This window comes from Eucyclogobius newberryi, unplaced genomic scaffold, assembly GCF_026437365.1.
Source record: "Eucyclogobius newberryi isolate DKJ021-1_F unplaced genomic scaffold, fEucNew1.0.hap1 SCAF_17, whole genome shotgun sequence".
In the NCBI taxonomy this organism is placed as follows: Eukaryota; Metazoa; Chordata; class Actinopteri; order Gobiiformes; family Gobiidae; genus Eucyclogobius; species Eucyclogobius newberryi.
This window is the reverse complement of record NW_027315801.1, coordinates 10,359,769-10,384,330: the sequence shown is the minus strand read 5'-3', so window position 1 is coordinate 10,384,330 and position 24,562 is coordinate 10,359,769. Positions and strand designations below refer to the sequence as shown.

Below are 24,562 nucleotides of genomic sequence, written 5' to 3'. Positions count from 1 at the left end.
TAAAATTTACCATAAGAAGTAATTTCAGGTGTGTTGAAGCGCAAATGTCCAGAATAATCTTATATTGTCAACACAAGCTTTTGTCACAGTTGGAAGAGTAACCAAAACCTTTACTCAAGAGTATTATACCTCAAAACTAAATACCACAAGTATGGTCTGTCTGCAACAGAATAGAATTACTACTACTAGTCTGTGTAGAAAATAGATTACAAATAAGGCCCTGACACATTCATTTGTAAAATGTATGTTCTTTATTATAATTGTGCGGATACAGCATAATAATGTCATTGTATGTTCCAAGAACAACTCCAGGTGATGTGCAGTTACCATGTAACATTTAATAAAAGATGCTTCTGAACAGAAGCTCCATCTACAGCTCCTCTTGTGCAACATGAGTGGGTCACTATGTAGAGGAGCATGGCTTTGCCCCTGTGAAGAGAGTTGTGCGTTTTTTGTTTGGCAAAAAATAAAACCAGCAACTAGGGGTGGGAGATATAGCAAATGATTAAAAAGCCATAATTTCATTATCACGCAGCGAAACAAAGCAAACGATTACAACAGCTTAAATCCACCAGTCACTCACTAAAGACTTGTTTCCAATAGTTTGCTTTGGAGAGGCTCAGTACAATCTGAAAGTGTTTGCACTGTGAACCGTACTGGGGCATTTGAGGGGTCTGAAGCGGCCCACGGGACGGAGCAGCTCCAGCTCCAGCTCTGCTTGAGCGAAGGAGGAGCTACACACAGCAAGATGTTTGGGTCAGAGAACATAAACTCAGGCTGAAATAAGATGGCAAAGAGTCAATATATAAGTAAATATAACAGAAAATAATCTTGTGATAAACAGCCCTATTCCAGTGATGACAACTTAAACGCTGAGCCGACATGTTAGCATCAGCTAAACGTAAAGTATGGTCATGGAAACACTTTCTGCCTTTAAATAAAACTGCGCCAATGAGCTCCAAAGCAAACCAATCAGAGTACCAGAGCCAGTCCAAACGTGCCTCATGAGGACACAGGCTGACCAATGCCATGACATAATATAAAATAATGATCTCCTGTGTTAGGATAAAATATTGTTAAATCGCCCACCCCTAAAAGCAACATTAAAAAGTCTTTGTAGGTAGGTTCAAGTGTTGGTTGAGGCTCTGATGCATGTTCCCTCGCAGCTCTATCGGATCAGTGACATGTCGTCCAGGTGAGGCGTCTTCTTACAGCCCGTGCACAGCTGGTCCATCCACAGAGGCGCCTCGTGCTGGAGAGGGGTGCGCCGCGGGTAAAAGGTGTAGGAGAGGTCATAGTTCAATAGACAGCTGAGGGAAGCCATGTACATGTCTGAGAAACGACAGAGCCTCCTGGAGAAGTACGTCGGGTTGTGACATGTTCTGAAGATGCTGCCAAACTGAGGGTTGAACAAATTCTTGTTTATGACCCTGAAATGCAACAAGAAAGAGGGTTAGTGTCAAGTAAGAGAACTGTACAATTGTACAATTGTGATTTGAAAATTGTATTTGGCAAGACCACTACTGAGTACTTTTCTGGATTATCTGATTTATTATTTATTAATTGAAGTTAAAGTAGTTGGAAGAACAAAACACATCAAATATTGCAAAAGAAACAAAAAAAACGAGAAAAACGAAATAATATCTAATAGAAGGAATGATAGGAATTTCAAACTGGTAATTTTGTCAACATAAAGCTTTTGTCCGTTATCTCAACGGACAACAAAAGACGGGTTAGTTTTTACTGGATAAATGTATTGTAATATGTTGTGTATTTTAAAGAAGGATCCCAGGAAAAGTAGCTGTTAACTTCAGTTAAAGGGGATCCTAATAATAAACTAAACTGGCAGTGGGAGCATCTTACCGGAGTTCTTCTCGTTCCTTCTGCCACTCCTCTAGAACCTCTCTGGACACTGGATCACGATGTGTCTGGAAAATAATAAAACCAAGGAATCAGCACCATCGTTTGTTGGTAGCTCTACTGCTCATGCTAATTGAACTTTATTTTCCCCTCTCATTGTCACTGTGGCTGAATCTGGTATTTTTACACCAGGAACTTCAATGTGCTCAATGGATTTTAAATAAACATAAAATTTGGCAATATGTTAGTAAATTGTAATGTGAGGCCTGCTCTGTTTTATCAAGGCCTTCTAAAAACAGTTTACTCATCAGAACTTGTCAAAAGATTATTTTTTTGATAAGTCGATCCATCAAACAATTATTTCTATTGTGAATTAGGATTTTTAGAATACATTTTTTTTTCAAATAAAATGTTAAAATATTGTGATTGAAGGCTAATAGAAAGAAAATAGGATTGATAGGATAGAGAGTATTATTGTATATTATATATATTTATTTGTTATTTTTTGGCATTTTGATTTAATAATGCCACTGTCTGTGCGTTTTAAGAGTTTGCAAAGTCCGGATAACAATTAATTAATTAATTAATACAGTGGACTAGTTTTCTAGTCCACAATTTCTCGGTCAATTTTCGCAGCAGTATTATTGTGAACGAGTGCGAGGTCAGAGATCCACACTAGTCTTGTAGCACTGTAGTGATCAGGTAGTTACTGAATATGCCTGTGCCTTGGTATGAATGTGGATTCCAACATCAAAAAGAGACAGATTTCATGATTTCTTACCTGCATCCGTTCGAGGAGGCCTGTCAGAGCCTGCATCCAGGTGAGGTTGGTTGAATATCGCGCTGTGCTCACGATCTTTGTCTCCTGCTCCAGCTCGGGGACGATGGCCCCTGTGCGCCAGCCGTGTCGAAGCGTCAGGTCCTGGTTCATCAACAAATCACATTACAGTCTTAGGAAAACCAGAACAATCTACTTAACTTCTATAGGTCATTTTTCAAACAAAGTGCTGCTGTGCATGGTTAAATAAGATCAATTATGTAAGACAATAAATAAAACCATAAGAAAGAAGAAAGTATGATTTGAAAGGTGAACACATTTTTCCTTCTCACAATTATCTTACCACTCAAATTTTAAAATAATCTGAAAAATATTTATTGCCATTGAGCAAAATTCACAAACAGGAAGTTACTTTGGTGATTCAGTGCAACATAAAACAATGAATAATAATAAAGCCACATATATAAAATCAAAAAGGGCATGCATTAAAGAAACAATTTAAATCTACTATAGGATAAAAATAAGCTTGCTATGTACACAAAATGTATAGTTAAAATTACAGGTTTAGTGCAGATAGTGAAAGAAAATATTAACTATCAATAAATCGCTCCAAATGTTGGTTCACTTAAGCTCGCCAGTTCTAATTTTCCCTTTTCACAAGTTCTGATTACTCACAGCCAAGTCGCTGTAAAGATGGTCTCCAAAGTACAAGACTTTGGATCCTCGCCAGCCGGTCAGTCTGAGAAAGTCAAACAAATTCCCCTGAAACAGAAGACAAGAAAATAAGCTCAATGTGAAACCAAGAGTTTAGTTCTAGAGAAGTCAAGACTTGATTCCAAAAATGAACACACTTGTTTGTAGATCTGTCCCTTTTCCAGAGTCTTGATTTTATCCCATCGAAGGGCTCCGTCACAGTCCAGGCGCCGGAACGGCCTAAGTGGGACAAAGGTCACAGCAGTTAGATCAGACTTTTCAAATGTACAAAACACTGAAATGTCAGGATTGTTTGATTAGTTAAATATACTGATGATTATAGATCAAACTCAAATCTTTCACATTTCACAATCAAGTATTTACATTAAAAATACATAGGAAAAATAACAAACCTATATGTAAATCCCCTATTCTATAAGCTAAATAAAATCTAAACTTTTTTGTGTATACATTTTGGTAATTTGTTAACAAAGTGAATGAAAGTGAATGTAAGGACTGTTCCACTCTAGAGAAGAGTGATTGTGAATAAATTAAGCTCCTCCACAAAGATTCAAAAACAATGTATGCAGGGAAGAAACACCACCACAAAATCATTTGAAACAAAAAAAACTAAAACTAAAACGTTTGCAACTGCTGGAAACAAGAGAAACGTAGAAAAGGGCCGACAGATACAGCAACAACAAATCATCACGATGCTCTGAGAGCAGAGCTAATTTGAAGACAGCAGCAGTAAGATGAAAGGAAATGACTCATCTAAAGTGAACCAGCCAGGAATCATGCAAGAAATGTGAAAGATGAGGCCCAGGACTGGAGATCTGGATAACAAGGGTTTTTACCAGAAAACCTTTGACTTGGACAAACACTTGCAAATACAAATATTTGCAAATAGGGAGTTGTTACAACCAGAAATTTAGACAAAGCAACATTGCCCTTTAAAACTCCTTATTTAAGCTTTTTTAAAGCATATACATTTGAACTCTCAAGAGAATAACATAAAACATACGAGTTCTGATCTTGGCAGCCACTCCATATATTAGGAGCAGGTGGGAGGGGGAGGGGGATTTGTCACGGAGTAGGACCATCTGTGTGTGTGTGTGTGTGTGTCTCAGCAGGGGAGCGCCCGGTCACATGTTTGGAGGGGCTTCTGTTATAAAAGTGTATGAGAAGGATGCTTGTTGCTGGAGACGTTGTGGCCCCATCGTTTTCATGAGTTTTGGAATTCTTCATCAAAGTTTGACAGGGATTAATGAGGCGCTGCAGATTGTCTTCCACATTGGCATTCCACTTGATTTTGGAGCCGCTCCTGCAGTGGGGGTAGTGGATGCCTTTGGGGTCTACTTTTGGCAGCGGGAAGGGGCCTATGGTAGGGGAGCGGAGTGGGCCTGGGCTTGTGTGACGTTTGTAAAAAAAAAAAAAGAAGTTCTTGGTCCAAGGACATAAGCCGATCATCAACGCCTGACTACTCTGTGCCAGCTACACGTGTTTCGTTGTTCTTTTCCTCTGTATCTACCTCTGTATCTACCTGCGTTGCAACAATGAAATTTCCCCATGTGTGGACAATAAAGGAATATCTTATCATATCTTATCTTTATTTGTTGTTTTTGGTTTACTAGAAATAAAAAAGTGATTTTCTCTAAACCCAGACTAGACCAGGGCCAAACCAGGAGAAGAACAGGACCAAAACAAAGCCGGTTCAAACCAGGACACGTTTGAACACACCTTAAAACCAAGAAACACAGCAGAACTCACTTGATACAATCAGTAAAGAAGTGCGGCTTGTCAGCTTGTACAATAACAACATCGAAGAAGTCTCTCCAGTCTTTCCCAACCATGTGCGTCATTCCTTTGTCCCTGCACGATCAGAAGGACAAAAACAATTCATGAGGTCGTTATATTTATAAAATCATGAACATTAAATCATTATATATCCAACTGTGTTTTTGCACACATTTTGACATACTTTTGAGGCATTAATACTTCCATTATAAGAAGGTTTAGTGACAAAATCTTTATGTTGAAATGTGTATATGCTTATTTTTGTGTACTTTTTAATACAACTCACCCTAATACAACTAAAGTAAATTTAGTATTTACCCAAAATACTGTCATTTTTTACCTTACTTAAGCACTAAATTACCAATCTTTGCCTCTTAATGTAATGTAATTAATTATCATAACGTAACAGCTCTGTCAACAAATTATAAATAGTTCCCAATGAGGGCTGAAGATGAAGATAAGATAAGACTTACACAAATGCGAATGGGCTGTTGGTGATAAGGAACAGCTTCTTTCCATGATCAACCAGTTTGTGCAAAACAGCATCAGTCTCCTCTCCTCTAAGAATGTATTTATCTGAGAAAAGACAATTGGTTTGGTAATTGGTAATAGTTTAGTCATGTCTGTGATTCAACTCCTGATAACAACTACAAAGTATTACAAACTGCTCAGACGATTTGTTTAATCATGCCGAGCAGACAGAAATGTGGTAAAACAACACGTATTAGTTGTAGTTTATTTAGTGTGAAATGTCTGAAAATATTAATCACAAAAGAGCAGAAATATACGCTATATCTTTATTTGAACACTTTTTCCCCACCATTTTTATTTTGAATCAGCTATTTTTTGGCATTAACAAAATTACTCAATATTAAAATGTTGCATAACTTCAAAACAACAGCCATAATATGATTTCAATGTAGATATTTTTCCCACCTCTCTTAACAATAAAATTAAACACAGAATTGCCTAAATATTTCTGCTGTTATTCATTTTCATCTACTCTTTTTGCACCTTTTTGAGTGTTTTCTTTTAATAGTCCATAACATCAATGTTCTAAAGTTTGTGCATCTCCAAAACACCTACTTCAATATTATCCTGAATATTAAAATCTGACGTAACTTGGCAAACTAAAGTGCTTTTGAGCGTTTTCTTTACTTACCAAGATCCTGCATAATCCATTTGTACATGTATCCTTTTAGGTGAACCATGCCCACGGCTTCCTGTAACACACATCGACAAAATTGAAACAATGGAATGGAAATACATGATTTTTCCAAGATAAAAACGGGCAGACGCTGCATATAAATACATAGAGTGTAACAGGACTCCTCCGCAGAACAGAGCGAGCACTGTTTTAGTCTAACCCATGAAACCCCAGCGTAAAGTACAGTCAAAAGAGCTCAAACGTCCTCCAGCTGAAGAAATACACTACACACCAAATGTCTGGGGGAAATCATTCTCACCGTCACGTCTTTGAAGAGGTGAACTGGATCGTAGTCGATGTCGTTTGTGATGAAGAAATTGTTTGCCGCTGCCAGAAGAGTCATTTCCGGGAGTGAGAAAATGTCCATAAACTGCTTTACTTTAGGTCCCTGTATCACACACGAATACAGACGGCGTGTTTACATCTCGTGATTAGAGAACATTCTTGCACAGTATCAAATGTCTTCTTGAGATGCTACAAGTAAAACAATGTGTCAAACTTCGATGAGGACATTTTGTACCGGCCGGGGTGGGGCAGATTCAAGTGGGATTAGAGAACAAAAAAGAAAGAGTCCATTCTTAACGCCAGAGCGCACTTGACAACACACGATTGAGAGACACTTTTCTGCACCAATTCAGCTGCTTTGGTTCAAACTGTCCCACACAACAAACAGGACTTAAAAGGCTTTTAACAAGGTCAGAAGTCATGTCGACGTGTTGGAATTTCTGCCTGAAGTAACTTTAAAAACAACTATTTAAAAGCTTAAAGTGCAGCATTCCACTGCAATAATGCGCTTTATGTACAGGCCGTGATAACAATAACTAACTTTGTCTCACTTGCCATTGAAGTTACATGTAGACAATTTGATTTCATAGCATTTTGTCAGGTTTCAAAGGTTACTAGCAAAGGAGTTTTACTCATGCAGCACATTTAGTTTGTGTATAGTAACAAATAAACATACAAAAGACAGACATTTAGCAAATATTTAGAAAATGGGATTAGTATTTCCGTGCATTTTTCAATAGTATTTTTTTCCAACCACGATAAAAGTATTAAATTAGGCGTGCAGTGAAGCAAAATTAAATGTGGATTGATTCAATAGTATAAAATCTAAATGGTCAAAATGACTCTCAGTGTCAAGCCGTGTTTGAAAGAAATGTAATTGTACAAACATGTTTTCAGCTTGACAATTGAAATAGAGCCACTGTTGCACACTTAATCCGGGACGTCGCACTCTGTAAACAGTAGGATGGGGATTTTGTCAGATTTTATAATAATAGGAGGCATAATCTGTCGTCTGCTTTGCACAAAACAAAACAGCTGAGTCACAGTATCTGGAGTGTATAATGTCATGTTTTGTAGTTGTTCTGCTGCATTTCCAAAATAATAACAGCATTTATGAGGTTTTCTGACTCTGAATTGAATCTATGCATGAAGAAAAAAGGTTGAAATGTTCACCAAACTCAAAGTCTACAGTGTTTTCCTCTTACCTTGCCATAGAAACCACTGTCCTGCTCCAGAGGGATGTGAAATGTTCCACCGTAAAGCTCCAGCACTTCCTCATCCGGAACAGGCCTCAGTCCTCTGAAGACAGAATAAAACAGAAACAAATCTTAAATAAACTAGGACATAAATAATTATAATAATACAAAGGTTATGTCAACTTTATCGCTTCCTGAAAGTCAATTACCTGTAAACTGTCCCGGGTTGGATGTAATGAAACGCGTCTATTTTCATCAGAAGTCCCTAAAACACAGTTACAATCATATCATTATAAATTACAGAATAATGCAACAGGCAATAATCACAATATTTACAATATCGACACCTTGTTGAATAAATTATCGGTGTAACAACCATTTTTGGGGTCTAGGTTTATTTTTTTTCTTACTAGTAATGGGAGACTTTTTGTTATTTTTCTGTACTACAGTAAGATTTGAGCTGTAGATGGTTGAATCTGTTGAATTGCTGACTCATTATAGATACAAACTAACTACTAAGTGTTTTATTCTGCTATTTATTTACCATATCTTAACGCTTGGAATAGTTTTGACATTCTCATATCGTCTGTACTTTCTTTGGCAATACAGCATGCTAAATGTGTTCTGGTGACAGGCCTTTACACACAATTTGAAAGATAATAAAACGAACTACTGGGTAATTTCATGAATTAAATGAGGATTTACCTTTTGTATGTCATAGTGAAGACCCCGGGTAGCAAAGTTAGGAATGTAGTCGTACTTGCGGATGCCTTGAGGATACTGTCAAAATGACCACACAAGAACAAATTGTTATTTAATCAGATCATGTTTGAGTGTTTGGCACGTGAAAAAAAAAAAAAAGCAGCTCCAAAGTTACCTTGAAGTGGTCGATAAGAAAGCCTCTGGCGGCGTTGTAGATCATGCTGTGAAGTGCGTTTGAATACAAGGCCAGAGTGTAATCATAATCAAAGCCATAGATGTCGACCTCCGCCAGGTTAACTTCATTGTTGGAGTAAATCGCGGACTGGTTGAGAATGCTGCATGCGCCCGGTGGAATAAGATCTGAAAGATATGGAAAGTACAGTCAGGGCTGGTTTGGGAGACGTCAGGGCGATCTCATCTGACGCTCAAGTTTGTTTTTGTTTCGCAGTGGACAGAGGTTATTTTGAAACCTGATGATTAGCAGGACGTTTCAGGAAACAGAAGAGTCCACTACTTGTTTTTTTTTCCATTTGAGTGGGATTGGAAGGCTTGAGAGAAGGTCACTGTAGCAAAACGTATAAAAAGAACAGTGTGTCCACAGAGCAGAGCAAGTAACTAACTGAATCAGGCCCAGACATTATGCATTTCACTAATCACCATGTTCCCAGTGATTCGTTAACAATGTAGTGATCACATCAGCCAAAGTTTAACACAGTGTTTACTATGTGTGCAATGCAACACAAATGTCCTGCCTGCAAAATGGGACACAAGAAAGTAGGCCATAAAGTTCAATGTGCAGGCATAAACCTGATATCAAAAGCATTGATGTGTTGCATGCAAACTCTAACGCATAACTGTAATGCATGTTCCACATTTACAATTGATTAACATTATTGCATAATTATGCACATACATTTTAAAAACAGAATCGAACTGGATGATTCCCTAAAAATAGAAAGAAAAAAAAAAAAAGTTTCTGAACATTCTTCATGCTCCTCACCAAGTTATTCAGTGCAATAAAAACAAACAACTACAATAATGATTAAAGCCGCGGTAGCGGCGATGATGGCTCTCGCCTTCCCGCCCGACCGCCTTCCCGCCCGTCCATGTTTTCTGCTGCGTTTTGCAGCATACCAAACGCTGCACAGTACTTCACTGTTGATGATTGTGTAGTTTGCGATTCAAATAGTTGTTTGTCCTGACAAATTGCAAGATCGTGCTGAACACAGACCTGAGCAGGGAGAAAGAGAGAGAGCCTCAGTGACCCGGGACTTTTCATTGATGTTCAGGTGGTCAAAAATACCAGAGTTGTGGCAGAAAGAAAAAAGTCTAAAGAATAAAGTCTAAATATTAAGTCTAAAGAATAAATTCTAAAGAATAAATTCTAAAGAATAAAGTCTAAAGAATAAAGTCTAAGTGGAGCAGTGGACTCTGAATTGAGGGGTTTTAAACTGTCCGTACAGAAGTCTCAAGTGATTTGTTTCTTCAAAGGGCATAGTGACGTCTCCCTTAGACTGCATGGGCAGGTACTCGAACAGGTCAGGGAAGTGAGGTTCTTGGGGGTCACCTTTGATGAGAGGCTTAGTTGTCGACAGCACATTGATAAGGTCAGTGGTAAATGCAAAACGGTGAATAACTTGCTTAGTTGTCTATCCGGCCAGGACTGGGGGGCCAGCAGAAGGTCGCTCCTGAGTATTTATCTGGCTATCATGAGGGCAGCTACTGATTATGGCTGTATAGCCTATATGTCTGCGGCTGAGACTAACTTGATGTGGAGCAAGCCCAGGCCTTGCGCATCTGTTGTAGGGCTTTTAGGACCTCCCCTGTCTCGGCGCTGCAGGTTGAGTTGGGAGAATTGCCGTTACGGCTCCGGAGGTTAGAACTTCTGTTGGCTTACTGGGTGAATGTGCAAGGCCATACAAGTTTGCATCCGGTAAGGGAATTTCTCAGGGATGATGAGGGACAGAATGAGGCTGACAGTATGTTTTTTAGCTGGGTAGGAAATGCGAAAGCGCGACTTGCTGGGGTTGGTGATCTAACCGAGTTGTGGCAAAATGACAATGAAGAATAATAATAATAATAATAATAATAGTAAGAAGATGAAACCGGACAAGAACAAAGACACGTTGCATTCCATTCCATGGAATGGCTCGAGCCAATAACACGCTTTCATTTGCATCAGTTTTTTGTCCAAAAAAAGTATTAAAATAACACGATTTATCTATTTACAATTGCATGTACTGGGGCTTTAAATAACAAAGACTTCCCCACCAAAACATGTATACTTGTAAACAAAACAAGAAGGCCCATTTGACTTAAATCTATTAAATGCAAGAGAAACCTGCAGTAGAACCTTATTTTACGTGTACATGTTTAGTTCTCATTCCTGTCATGCATGTTGGAGCGGGAGTGCACAGTTTGTACTGTGGGCATGACTTGTTTTGTTCCTGCTGCACAGCACTTCCCCCTCTCATGTGCTACTGCACGTACTGACGTGAAAGGCTGTCCTTTCTGGCCAAGGAAATGCAAGCCACGTCAACTGCATCTTATTGTACACAATTGGCATTTTAAGAACAAATGCAGGAGTTTTGTGACAATCAGCTACGGCCGGGGCTTGGTGCAAACACTAAGCTACTTTACAGCTAATCCTAAATGAGCAAAATGTCTCCAGAGAAGACACTTTGAGGACCGTGAAAGCGAGGTTCAGTCACCGTGACCGTGACCCACAGAAGTGACAGTTTGTTATGGGACAATAGAGCGAGTCTTACCGTGGACCAGCCGCTTCATGTCGTGGTACCGGGCCCACAGAAGGCTCCTCTGGTCCATGGGTGCAGCGTTGGTGAAATAAGAGCGTCCTCTCACTCCGCTGACCCCCGGAGCACCCACGGGCTCCTCGGGCTTCTTGTTGCCTCCCACTGGGGGTCTGTGCGGAGCATCGGTGGATGGACACATGTTGTTACAGTCACAACTTTGCTCCTTTGTTTTTCCACAGCCCTGCTCTTCCTTCGTGGAGCCGCAGCTGGTTGTTGTAGAAAGTCTGTTTCCCGGGGAGGACCGCAGCTCTGTCCGTGTCCCCCGCGTCCACAAGGACCGAGACAATGCACTGCCCACTGTTTTTAGAGACATTTTGTCTGTGTGTTAAAATCAGCTTGTGTCAGGAGCAGAGTGTGTCAGACGAAAACATCCCTGTCCTCACGAGCCCCTCCTTAAAGGGGCAGGCTCTTCATCTCTGCAGCCAATCAGAGTGCGCCTGGGCGCGCGCGGGTTAAGGCCAGGACACAGCGGGGTTTCACCACGTAAACAAAACATGTACAAATTATGTAGATCAGGAGATTCAGCGTTAAGGTGCAACATACAGTGATTAATAATAGTAATAATAATAGCAACATTTTTAAAATAAGTCATGCATAAAATTAAGAATTAACTGATAAAAATGAAAATTCACAGTTGGTCAGAGAATAGTGCAAAAAATAAGCAGTCAAACTGGACTGGTAGCTCTGGCTGCTACTCTTAATCTGTAACACTTTTAGCAGTGTACAGTTTGTATTAATGTGAGCATAGGTGTGCAGTACTTACTACCCACTGATGAAATTCATGTCTTCTTTTAAATACTTGTTTGTTCTCTTATAAAGACATTTTCTCCCTTTTTTACCATGACATGTTTCGAGGCGGAGGAAGGTGACAGATCACAGAAACATTATTCACTTGAGTAACGTTTTCAAGAAATTATACATCTTGGAGTAACTTATTTACACTATACTTTGTTTGCATTTAAATAACAGTACTTAAAGTGTTTGTTCAACACTGTCAACAATCTAAAATGATTTGTTTCTTGCATCGCTCCTTCAGATGTTTTTATTATTTTTTTGTCAGTCTTTTGAAAATATCAGTTATTGTGCATATTTCATGTTTTGTCCTTGTAATTACATACAAACTACAAATTATAAATCAGAAGTTTCTTCCAGACAGTTACTCTAAAGTAATAGTTTCCCCAATACTTTTTTTTTTTTTCCAACTATAAGTACACTACTTTGTATTTTTACTTGAATAAAATTTTTGGCTTCTCCAAGCACCTCTAAATGTGAGAATTTAAGTTTACCAAACTAGTTTTGCAGCAACATCCGTAGGTAAAAAAGTAATTTGTCATGTAATGTGTCATATACAACTGTTGTGTGTTGTGATAATGTACCAACGTCTAATAGTAGAACATGTGGGACACACGAAGAGCAATGTTGGGACAGAAATTAACAAAATAAGCTTATAGATAAATGCTACTATGAAACAATGTTTTTCAATGTTAATCCCTTAAAACACAAGAGTTTTGAGTGGTAATAGATCACGTCACAACCCAGAAATACAGTCTGATTATTTTATGTCATCTCGTTTTCTATGTAAATCTGTCTAGTTTAGTGAGCGAGAGAAAAGCAGGGACATTCTGTAAATAAGTGGGACGACAGATCGTTGCAGGCGGTCACCAGGGCAATTGCAAATGGCACGCAACACATTGTGCTTTTAAGCTTAATTTTAGTCCCAAAGATTGGTAAAAACTGACAAATCAAAAGGTTGCATTGTTTTTGTTTAATTCTTGACACATATTGAAGAATGATTCACAGCTCAATGCATGGACAGTGCATACAAGTAAAAAGTTGATCAAATGTGTTGAACAATTTACTCTTATTGCAGAAAACAAATACTTAAATTATGTAACAGTTGTGATACTTTAAACAAAGGTTTGCACAAGGAAAATAAATAGGTCTATAAATGCATTTACAGCCTTCAGTGTAATAAGACATAACATTTTCACTTTTTAGCACAAATTCCTTGATAAATAGATTCATATTTTTTTACATCCAGTGTTTGTGCAAAATCTAAATATTTACTGGCCATTTATTACAGTAATGGATAAAACTTTTTTTTTTTTTTTATAATTCAACAAGATTATACAAGAGAAGAAAGCTAAAAGGTGAAAATATTGTTTCCCACAATGCAATATTGAGGCGCTAAACCTTTCTTCACAATTGTTCCTCAAGTAATGATAAAAGTAAAGTGTTTTAAGCCCTACATTTGTCAAGGGTAAAAAACACAATGGAATAAAAAACAACAACAACAAGGCACTAAAACAGAAATCAATAGGATGGACTTTTTTTTTTTTTAAAACAATAAAATCTAACGCTAATCTACTGTTACTTCAGAGCCATTTTGCAGAGATGGACTAATGATCATGATTAGCCTCCCAGGTCAACTCAAATTAATGCATTTTTAAAAAGTGCCAGAGAAACAGTAAACAACAACAAAACTTCCTTGTCAAACAGGGCTCAAGTTTTCCATTTTAAATAAACTATGCATTTCTAAACTAACGCCTTTTAAACAATTTGAAAAGCCATTTAAATTGCCAGGTAACGCTCAATGTAGTAGCACATAGAATGGCAAAAAATGTACTTACATTAGAGATGTAACAAATGAGCAGATATTAAAATAAAACTAATGACCACTAATGACATGAACAAAAGTGAGGCACTGTTACTTAAAGAGGATCTGCATAGTTTTCAAAGTAGGTTGATGAAAACAAAATCAACTTTATCCATTTGTATTTTGACCTGAGGTGGCATTTTGATGACCAATCTTTAGTTTGTCCATCTGTTCAATCAACTTTTTGGACTCGAGTTAAAGGGTTAGGCTAAACAGACTAGTTCAAGCAGTTTAACAGTGTAGGTTTTCTTAGTAGCTTTTGATGATAAATAGAAAACAGCCATATAGAGGCTGCAGTGCGCTGTAAGACTAATCATGGCAGATAATTACTACGAATCTACCGACTAATAAGCTTGAAAACGTGTCACACAGGCATGACAGGTTTTAAAAGGCAAAAGGGGTTCACATGAGTCTTTCCTGTCGCCGTCCCGAAGAGGGCACGACGCATACTGCACTTCAGGGGAGTAAATACTGTTACTGGTTTAACACAACACACTTCTTCAATGAAACAAGACGAAAAATCAGTGACTTCACAAAAGCAATGAGCAGCAAGTCTGTCTCTTCATCCGACTCCGGGCTGCATGCAGGTTTCCCGTGTTACACACAGGAAACCGATCGGATTGAATGAGTTTTTACTTTAAAAAGTCCATGGTGGGGAATGTGTCATCAGATCTGGGATGAACAGTGTGTCTCGAGTCAGGGGAGGAAGGAGGAGCCGGGGAGTCAATATGAAGACACGTCCTTATGGAGAAGTGGGGAGTCGGAGTAATGGAAGGTGTTTCAGCGCTACAAAGACAAGGTGGAAACAGACAAAAACAGATTTAGTACAAAAACAACAACCACAAGAGGCAAAGGCAATGATTAGAGGTAAACAAAATTAATAATACAATATGTTACATGTTCGGTTCATGTTCAGGATGTCAAATATCTCATGAATAGGCTGAGCAAAATAATAGTCTGTTTGCCGTAACCCGGTATAAAACTAGCCGACTGAAAACAAAAAACAAAAATCGCATTTTATTAAAAAAAAAACCCGCCAAATTCTGTTATTTTTCAAATATTTCGCAGATTCACCGACCGTTTTTCCGACCGTGTGGAATAATTTTATAGCGCTGGTAAACCTATCTGTCATCCAAGGGACACAAAGCATTGCGCAACGCATATGCTTCTGTATTACACAGACCATGCAGGAGGGAACTTATATTATCTTTTACATGTTGATTTGGCTCCGTCAGCGCCACTGGCCTGGCCACCGCTCATGACGCAGTGGCTTCATTTAAATTTGACTTGCACATTGCATTCTGGGAGTGAAACACGGCCAGCAGCATCATCACAACAAAGATGGCGCCCGTGTCCCCCGCATGTTCCCCCTGCTCGCCTTCGCTACCAAAATAAAGGATAACGGCGTACAAAAGGTCGATTGAAATATTTTAAAATCTGGAGATTTAGTCTCCCGATCGGGTCGATCAAGATGTTTTCCGTCATTGACTGTTGAAGCCTGACCCCTGGACTGTTGAAGCCTGACCCCTGGACTGTTGAAGCCTGACCCCTGGACTGTTGAAGCCTGACCCCTGGACTGTTGAAGCCTGACCCCTGGACTGTTGAAGCCTGACCCCTGGACTGTTGAAGCCTGACCCCTGGACTGTTGAAGCCTGACCCCTGGCGGTCACTCCGAGTCAAAAAATGGCAAAATTTGGATATTTTTTTGCCTTTAAAGTAAAATAATAAATAAATAAGAATTTACCTACCGACCGACCCACTTGAAAAAGCGGTTACAGCAAACAGACAATTTATTTGGGGTAGCCTTATTGTATTATTATTGTATGTTATTGTGCTTAAAGTTTTAGCGTTGGCGAGAGGATTTAGAGTGCGAGCTCCGGGCTCTGGCGCCTTGATAAGCTTTACTGCCAGAGCCTTTACTGGAAAAAGCCTGTGTTTCATCAGTGGCTCCGTTTGTGGATGCTGATGCTCTGTGTCTGGACTCTCTACACGCCCCATTCAGCTTCCCCCTTCCCCGTAGATTGGAAAAATTAGACCCCTGCGTCTCTGGAAAGTTTGCACTCATCAATGCGTCTAATCGTGATGTGATAGAACACGTAGCAGCCTGGACAGAGCTGGATCTTTGAGGCAGCTGTTGCTGCTTTCTGCGCACAGAGTCATCACCCCATGCCTCAGACCTGTTAGCTTTAGCATTCGCATGCACACCCACACCTTTAGAAGAGGTTAGACTTTCACTGGAGGAGGAAAATAAAGAGGATTTCAGCTCATCTGCAGGTACCACACGAGCTGTGATAAAAGTGTCCTGGCGAGTAGGAACTGATGCTCTGCGGAGCCTTGAGGAGCCTCTTTTTGTGTTATAAGCTTCTCTGACCATGACTTCACTTCTGACAGAGCTCACTGAGGATTTACGCTCTGCAGAGGCGCCTGCTGCAGTGACACTGTGGCTCCTAATGAAGGTGGCATCTCGAGGGATTGCGCGGCCCCTGCGGGACCTTTGTCCCGGAGCAGAGAGGTCAGAGGGAGGCTCGGTTCTTACTGGGCTGGTGTGCAGGCTCCGCGTCAGAGCTCGCAGGTGGTGCGTGGCCATGGCTGGGACACTGCTGCCGGGCACAGGGCTGGCTCTGGGGCTGCTCCTCATCGGTGGCCGTGCAGGGCTGCTTCGTGGACTCCGCGAGGCGCGGCCCGACTTTGTGGCAAGCTCTTTAGTGCGGGAGCGGCGTGGACTGCTGTTCAGACTGTGAGGAGACATGGGGGCCTCCAGGTCCTCCAGGCGCTGAGTCAGAGCCAGTTTCTGTTGGATGGCCATCCGCAGCAGAGAGTTAAGGGTCTTCTTCTCATCCTCCGCTGCTGCCAGCTGCCTCTGCATCTCGTCCAGCTGAGTAACATACTGATCACACCTGTAGAGCACACACAGTCAGCAGGCAGCATGCACAAGCAAATGGACTTGTGTTAAACACACTGAGAGTCCAAACTGTATTAAACGCATTTTGTAATCAACATTAGTTTAAAAATATATAATTAACAAGCAGATGTTTGGCTTACATCACTCCTTTAACCTAACATGAACTGGAGTTGCAGAAAGTGAGTCACACAAATGCAATAAGTTCAAACATCCACACGAGGGCACTAACGCATACTTTTACAGTAAAACAAGCAGAAAGCCTGATCTCTGCTGTCTAATCCTCAGTGCTCCTGTTGTAACAGACACTATTCACACTGCTGCTCGAATACTCTTAAGAGGATTAAATATCATCTTTTTTTCCAGGGCAAATATAGTGCAAATATCTGGAGGCAATAACATGCCAGAATAATGTACAGGGGCTGATTTGGCAGGTGACAATAAATTCAAGAGTAATCTCTTGAATTTATTGTCACCTGCCATGAGTGAACATGTGGTTTGTGCTTCATCATGACGTGTCTCTCATGGACTGCTCTGACAGCTCTGTTCTGTCAGCACAAGGCAAAGCATGTGGGCTGTAATCTTCTTGTGAACCTGACTGTCCTCACGCACACTAAGTATTGTAATCTGATTACAGGAGAAGTGCAAGAAGAGGCACCAAAACACAAGTGCCACTGCAGGTGAAGAAGAGACCTTAAAGTTTATCCACATTTACACACTTCAAATCCTGCAGATTAAGTATTAAGCCATTTTATTGTATATAATATTATTATTTACTTACTATTACTATTATCACGTTACCTGCAATTTAGTGTGTTCATATGCTGCCCTGTTACAAAATAGCCACTTATTGTATATAAAGGTTAGGGTTATGTGTGTAAATAAATTTAACAGAGGAAAGGTATTTTAATAATGATGTATCTTGTCTTTTTGCATGTTTCTCTTCTCCTGCTGATCTTGAACTGTGCAATTTAACACTGGAATTTCCCACTGTAGGACAAACAAAGCTTCTCTTATCAGCACTCACCGACTGGCAAACATGACTCTGAGTGAGGAGAAGGTGGCAGCATCTTCTTTGAGACCTTTGAGTTCATTCCGCAGTTTCACCATGGTTTCTGACACCATGCCCTTTTCCGTCTCGTACTTGGTCTTAAGATTGGACAAAGCCAGCTCCGCAGTCTGAAAAAACAAAAACAAAAAAAAATCACAGAAAAAAGGTTAATGATAAATTACATTGTGCGATTTACACGTTTCAGAATCCAACAATGTAATGTTTTATCTATAAAAATCCAACAAAAACAATGACTTAGGAAAACATTACAATGACTTTGGGCTAAATACAGTTTCACCACAGGTACAGTAGAATTCTGCCCTAAATTAAATGGACAATTGAATTGACCAGCACCTGACCTGGAGCTCAAATACCCAAAAGGGATGAATAAACACGCTTGTGCTTGAGAACGGCCAAAAGGCCTTCGTCTAGACAGAGATGATAAAGGAGAGTATCCATACTGCTAAGCCTATTGCAGGATTATGTACAGATTAGCTCTAAACTGACAGGCCTTGAACAAAATATGTCAGAACTCATGTAAAGCAGCACCAAATATTCAGAAGTAATAAGAAAATATAAAGAATTGTTTTAACTTTAAAGAGTTTGTGAGCATCTTATGTTTGTCAAGTTTTAATGATGGTTTAAAGCGGTGCTTGTGGGACTTGCCTGCTTGTTAGCCTTGAGAACTGTCCGGAGTGTGGCGATCTGCTCTCTCTTGGTGCTGAGAAGAGACTTGAGTTTCAGTACTTCTTCCATCAGGCTCTCAGTGTCGCGCTCGGCCTCCACGCTGGCACTGAGCCCAGAGTACGGCATGGCACCGCGCTGACGACACACGTCCACTGCCACCTGTGGTCACAACAGAGAATAACACATTCAACTGGGTTCTAATATTACTTTATTCGTTTAGATTCATTTAAAAATGTAGATCCCTGCTTGAATTGGCATTGACCTTCGTAACACATATTAAGACTCGAATTGTTCAAGTTACTGCTGTTTTCTTAAAGGATTTTTGTGTTGAAAAGTCGAAAGTCAACTTTGAACTCTGATAATCCAGTCCATTCAAACGCAAACCCTCGTGTTAGCAAAGCCCACAGCATGCACAGGATTTGAGACTAGAGTTCAGTGAGAAGTCTGATCTGATAATTAGTTCGGCCACACGGTTTTCACAGTGATACAGGCTCTAATAGTGATAAAGTTGATGTGAATACCATGCATGTGCAGTCATAGTGCATTTTCTTACCCGGAGGTGTTTGATTTGACAGCGTATGACGGCCACCAGGTTGCGGACATTTGAGGGGTCCCTGAAGTCCAGAGTGGGGGATCCTGGGCAGCTCGAGGAGTCTCCACTGGCCCCGCAACTGTCCACCTCGCCCATGAACTGCAGTGCCGCCGCTTTAGAGATGAAGGTGTCATCAGGGCGCTTCTTCTGGACACTGTGCTGAGGATGGGCTAGCCTGCGCCCGCTGCCTCCTCCTCCTCTGTAGTAGTCTAAAGTCACTCTTTTGGGAGTTATGTTGTTGCAAACACAGATGTGGTGATAGAGGTTGGACAGCTCCTCAGAAAAGGCCAGCAGCTCTTCCTGCGCAACACTCAAATGACCTTCTGAATCAATAGCCACTTTTCTTGTGGCCCCAATCTCTTTTTCCAGCTCAGTTATGCGCTCCTGATCTTGTTTACTAGACCTAATGCACTGCCGGATCTTGTCCGCGAGCTCCTGGGCCTCAGATCTCCAGCGCTCCTTCTCCTGTTTATATCTCTGCTCCAGGTTGTTGTATCGAGCTCCTGCTTGAGACAGCTCATCTCTGAGTTTCAACAGTTCTTCACTGGCCGCTCGCATCCTCGCTTCAAGCACCTCCTTGCTCTTGGTATCTACTTCATAGTCAAATACTTCTCCATTCTCCGATTCATTATCTCCCTCTGTGTTGGGACGTGTGCCGTTCCTCACCGCCTCCAGCTCCCTGGTGAGAGCCTCCACCTTGTCCTCGTGCTGACTAAGAGATTGTTTCGACATCACCAGCTGCATCTGCAGCTCCTCCACTTTACTGGTCAGGCTAGACTTCTCTCTCTCTACCTACACACAGAATTAACATAAAATTTGATGAAAAAATGATAATAGAATTAATGTTTATTTAGTTCTGTACATACAACAATTACATCATTCTTACACTCACATAAAATATAGCACAGAAATTGGTGAGTAAATACCTGTAAGAGTTGCTGTTTTAGTTTCTGACTGTCAGAAAAGTGCAGCTCACTGAGGAGGTCTGACACCAGCCCAGAGGCCGGAGCTCGGCGTTGTCCCGAGCGGTGAACGAGGCCGTTAGTTTTGGTGCCCCCGGAGCGAGGAGGGTGAGCAGAATCGGGAGCAGAGCCAGGACTGTTGAAAAAGGCAGAGTCCTGCTCCTCTCCCTCGGCCTCTCTGCCGTGACCCTCCTCCTGACTGTCATCCAGGTGGTCCAGATGAAGCTCCAGGTTGGACTCAAAGGGGTTGAGGGTCAGGGCAGAGAGCTCCCTGCGCAGACTGTTCTTCTGCTCCCGCTCCTCGCTCAGAGCCTCCAGGGCCTCGTCCAGCTGCCGCTCCGCGATCTCCTTCAGCCGCGCCGCCTCGTCCAGCTGCGCCCGCAGATCGTCCTGCTCCTCATTCTTATGGGTCAGCTCCAGCTTTATGGACTCAAACTCAACCTACAATGGTCAAATACATGGTGTTTCATGGTTTCTGGTCTGAAGATTGGTGGCAAGAATGTTTTAAATTGTTATCATTATAAATAATATAATTTAGAACAGATTACTATGCACATATCCTCAGAAACTGGACCGACCTGGTTTTCCTTCAGCACAGAAACCTGTTTTTGCAGTGATGTGTTTTCTTCTTCTAATTCACCGTTGTCCTGCAATTGCCGTAGTTCAAGAACTTTAAACTCCTTCATCTCATCTCTCAGATGACCTTTCTCTGCTTCCAGACGCTCACACTCCTAAGGACGCAGTACATCGTTACAGCTGTACACAAGTGAAAAGTAATACACATATTGATCAGAGAGCACACCTTTTTTAAGTGAGTGGACAAGACGGCAAGTCTATCTATTTCAGCATGAGCATTACTCAGAGCCAGCCGTGTCTGTTTTAACTCTGCTTGAATCTCCTCCATGCGAGTTGCCATGGCAGCCTCCTTGGAGGCAGTTTCCTGCAGTAAGTTTTCCTCACGACACTCTCCATCGGCAGCTGCGCGCTTTTGGCTGCTCACAGAGTCTGCAAACGCCTTCAAACAGAGTAAACATAGTTATACGTTCATCAAACATCAAAATAAGGAAACAACTGTAATGTATACACTTCTGTTAAACTAAATCCCACACTATGACTCATGTGTTCATTGACTTAGAAATTATGAACTAAATTAACACGTTCACACCTAAATAAACATCACATTATGGTTATATAATTTTCAACAGATGGGATCATTCCTCACAGCGTTATAACCCAAAGCCGAGTTATGTGAACTGCCAAGAAATTGGGTTTATGGAGATTATGTGAAACAGATTAAACTCTGAACCAATGTCATTATAGTTATAACAGCTTTGCAGATATTTACAATTGAGCATTGTATTGTGTCCGGACAAATCTAAGAAAGGGACAATCTCCATACTGAACCATATCATTTTCATACTGATGACCTGCCATTTAGGGAGCATGCCCCCCCCCCGCCACCCTTTAGTGATGTCAAAGCTTGGTTGGCCCACAACATTTGAGGAGAAAACAGAAATGTGGATCTGGGTCCTCTTAAGCATTTTGCAAAACCCTCAGTCACCAACCTTGGCGTCATTATTAACAGCAATTTTACATTTAAAAAAACAAGTAAATGCTCTAGTTAAATCTGGCTTTTATCATTTGAGGCTTTTATCCAAAGTTAAACTGTTTTTATCTTTTAAAGTAACGCATGCTTTTATGTTGTCCTGATAAGACTACTGTAATGCAATTTTGTCTGGCATTAGCCACTGCGCACACTTACAGTTAGTCCAGAATTCAGAAACTCCAGTTTGTATGATACATTTGAACAAATGCAAATAACAGTACTTTCATTACAAATATTTGCAATATTTTCTGAAACGGCATATAAAAAATAGAACTTCTTAGCACAAGGCAGGAGAACAGACCTTCTGAAGCAAAACCTCACAGTCAATAATTAACGTAACCTGCTCACCTCTCTTAGCTGTTGGAGCTCGACTCTGAGGGTTTCATGTTCTTCTTCGAGCTGCCTGTGCTTTAGCTTCAGGGCAGCGCTTTCCTCTAGGACCACCAGGCCGTAGCGCGCAGCCTGCAGTTTCTCGTCTGTGGCCTCCTGAAGCTCCAGCGTTAGCCTTAGCACTTGCGATTTGAGGTCTCCACTGCTCCCCATCTCCATCTCCCCGTCCCCAGGCACAGCAGAAGCAGCGGGGTCTGATTCGGCCTCCAGCATGGCTCTGTCCGGCCTCTCACCGGCTTCACTGCGCTGACATCACTTCACTGCAAACACATTTAATTAACATTTACTTTGCACGGTCAGAAAACATGCAAATGTCATCTTTCTTATTAATATTTTTTTTTAAAGAATTTCAACCTCAATTTTGATACCAAGGAATAGGCTCAAGACGTGATACAAATATTATCACAGTAATAACAAAAACCTTATTTCTTTAGACAATAGAAGGTCATTTTCGACACAAAATAATAGTAGTTCCATAAAGGTTACCATGTATTAGTATATATTAGTTCTACTAAAAGTTCTTTCTAAAACTATTCATAACAGTCGACTTATGTCCCTTTTATATAATTATTATAATTATTGATAGAAATCTTAGTAGTGATCATTAGGGCTGCAACAATTATTTTAGTAGTAGTGGCTGGTCAGTTGTTCTTTTTTTCAATTAGATGACTATTCAATAATTTCTGTTGTACATTTTTAAAAACATGTTTACCTAAACAAAAAGATTGACACATTGTGACTGAAGGCTTCAGGAAAATGTACGAATAAAGCCTACAATTGTGGAAAATCAGAATCAATTATTGTTTTAGGACATTCTGAATTAAAAATCCAACTGCCTTTGATACAAAATATTTGATTTCATGTTTTTAGTGTGTAAAGTCCAGATATTTTTTTATTTTTTAAAAACAGCTAGGTGTATTTTAATAGTTGACCAGTCGTTCTGAATAATCATTGCAGCCTTATCGATTATTTTTGACACTTTTAATCAACCATATTCATTACTTCACTTTACATAACCTTACTATAGTAAAGTAAGGTTAAGATGAACAACAGACTAGCCCACTGTAAACCATTATAGCACATTAAAGATTATGTAATAAAAAAGTGGTCAGGAAACAGCAGAAGGGTCATCATGTATAATTGATCATCAGTGTCTGGGTGGGGCAGGGTGCTCTCTTATGCCCCCAAACCCCCATCACAGTCCCAAGATGGAAATACAAGTCGGCTCAAGTTGCAAATGATGTATTACACAGCATCTTCTCCATAAAACCCAAAACAGCAAGTTCAAAAATCACACTTTTCAGTCAATGGCACCTCTAAGTCTTAAGCAAACCCACGCCTTAATGAATGCACAGCTAAAAAAGTAAACATTTTCACATTAAAAGGCCAAATAAAGCCAATCAAACACGATCAGATAGAGGAATTGGCTAATTTGCGTTAATAGCATTTAGGTTGATTGCTACGTCAATTCGTGGTAAAGGATGTTAGCTTAGCATAGTTAGCTCCTGGTCTTTGTGGTTAGCTCATTTACCATGCTGCTCTCTACCTACCGCATCATCCACAGCCATTCTAACCATGATGTTCTCATCCTGAAACGCCAATTGCTGTTGCTGAAGCTACTTAGACAGAAAAAGCAGCGTCGGCCCGGGGAAGGACAGAGCTTACCCATGAGTTGTCGGTAAAGGCACTGCTCCAGCGTCTTGAATGCGCTCGCCTCTTTCCTCCTTCGGGGACTGACAGGAGGAGGTGCGATGGCTTGTCGCGCCCCGGGTCGTACGGGACGGACGCCTGCTTTAGTCTGTCGCCCTGTACCCTTCCTCCACCCGTGTCGTCTCTACCCGTGTCTCCACCGTGTGCCCGTGTGCGGTTCCCCTCCTCTGCTCAGCTCAGCTCGGGAGGTGAGGCCGAGTGTCAAAAACGCGCCGAAAACGTGACAACAGCACCGTGACGCACTCTGGCGCACGAAGGACGAACTGCAGTTGTCCAACGTGATGGGTGAACAGAACACTAGAAGGCTAGTTGTCATGGTAACCAATGGTAGCAGATAGTTTCAGCAGCCATGTTTCAACTGTAAAATTGTATCCAATTACATTTTTCTCTAAGTGAACAAAATTCACAAACGAGGAATTTGCTTCAGCAAAGTGAAGCAATATAGGACAATGCATGATAATAGTAAATATACATCGTAAAAGATAAACGATGACAGAAAAAGGCATACATAAAATGTGTGTTAGAATAAAATAAACTTGACTGGATATCAATAAACGGTGAGTATGAACATAAAAACAGTGCAAAACAATGTTTAATTTTATGGAATATTTCGTTGTGTCCTACTTTTAATCGCGGTTATATATATGTGGTAATATATTTCTCTTTATTAGTAAACAT

General features: G+C 40.5%; 2 protein-coding genes across 2 annotated transcripts; both read right to left on the bottom strand.

The window, feature by feature from the left end:
* Positions 1 to 232: 232 nt before the first annotated feature.
* Positions 233 to 11,694, bottom strand: nt5dc2 (5'-nucleotidase domain containing 2). Its single transcript, XM_072449053.1, has 14 exons — positions 11,287 to 11,694; positions 8,694 to 8,878; positions 8,522 to 8,596; positions 8,026 to 8,081; positions 7,826 to 7,919; positions 6,595 to 6,723; positions 6,291 to 6,351; positions 5,602 to 5,704; positions 5,102 to 5,203; positions 3,490 to 3,571; positions 3,314 to 3,400; positions 2,642 to 2,782; positions 1,864 to 1,928; positions 233 to 1,430 (listed from the first exon to the last, which is right to left on the bottom strand). Exons 1-14 carry the CDS (start codon positions 11,642 to 11,644, stop codon positions 1,169 to 1,171), a joined length of 1,800 nt encoding a protein of 599 aa, XP_072305154.1. The 5' UTR covers positions 11,645 to 11,694; the 3' UTR covers positions 233 to 1,168.
* A 1,386-nt stretch (positions 11,695 to 13,080) lies between these two features.
* Positions 13,081 to 23,997, bottom strand: LOC140362826 (protein bicaudal D homolog 2). The gene is made up of 10 exons (XM_072449052.1): positions 23,840 to 23,997; positions 22,133 to 22,434; positions 20,981 to 21,193; positions 20,757 to 20,909; positions 20,143 to 20,619; positions 19,178 to 20,008; positions 18,604 to 18,783; positions 17,914 to 18,065; positions 16,511 to 16,884; positions 13,081 to 14,762 (listed from the first exon to the last, which is right to left on the bottom strand). Exons 2-10 carry the CDS (start codon positions 22,385 to 22,387, stop codon positions 14,620 to 14,622), a joined length of 2,778 nt encoding a protein of 925 aa, XP_072305153.1. The 5' UTR covers positions 22,388 to 22,434; positions 23,840 to 23,997; the 3' UTR covers positions 13,081 to 14,619.
* Positions 23,998 to 24,562: the final 565 nt, after the last annotated feature.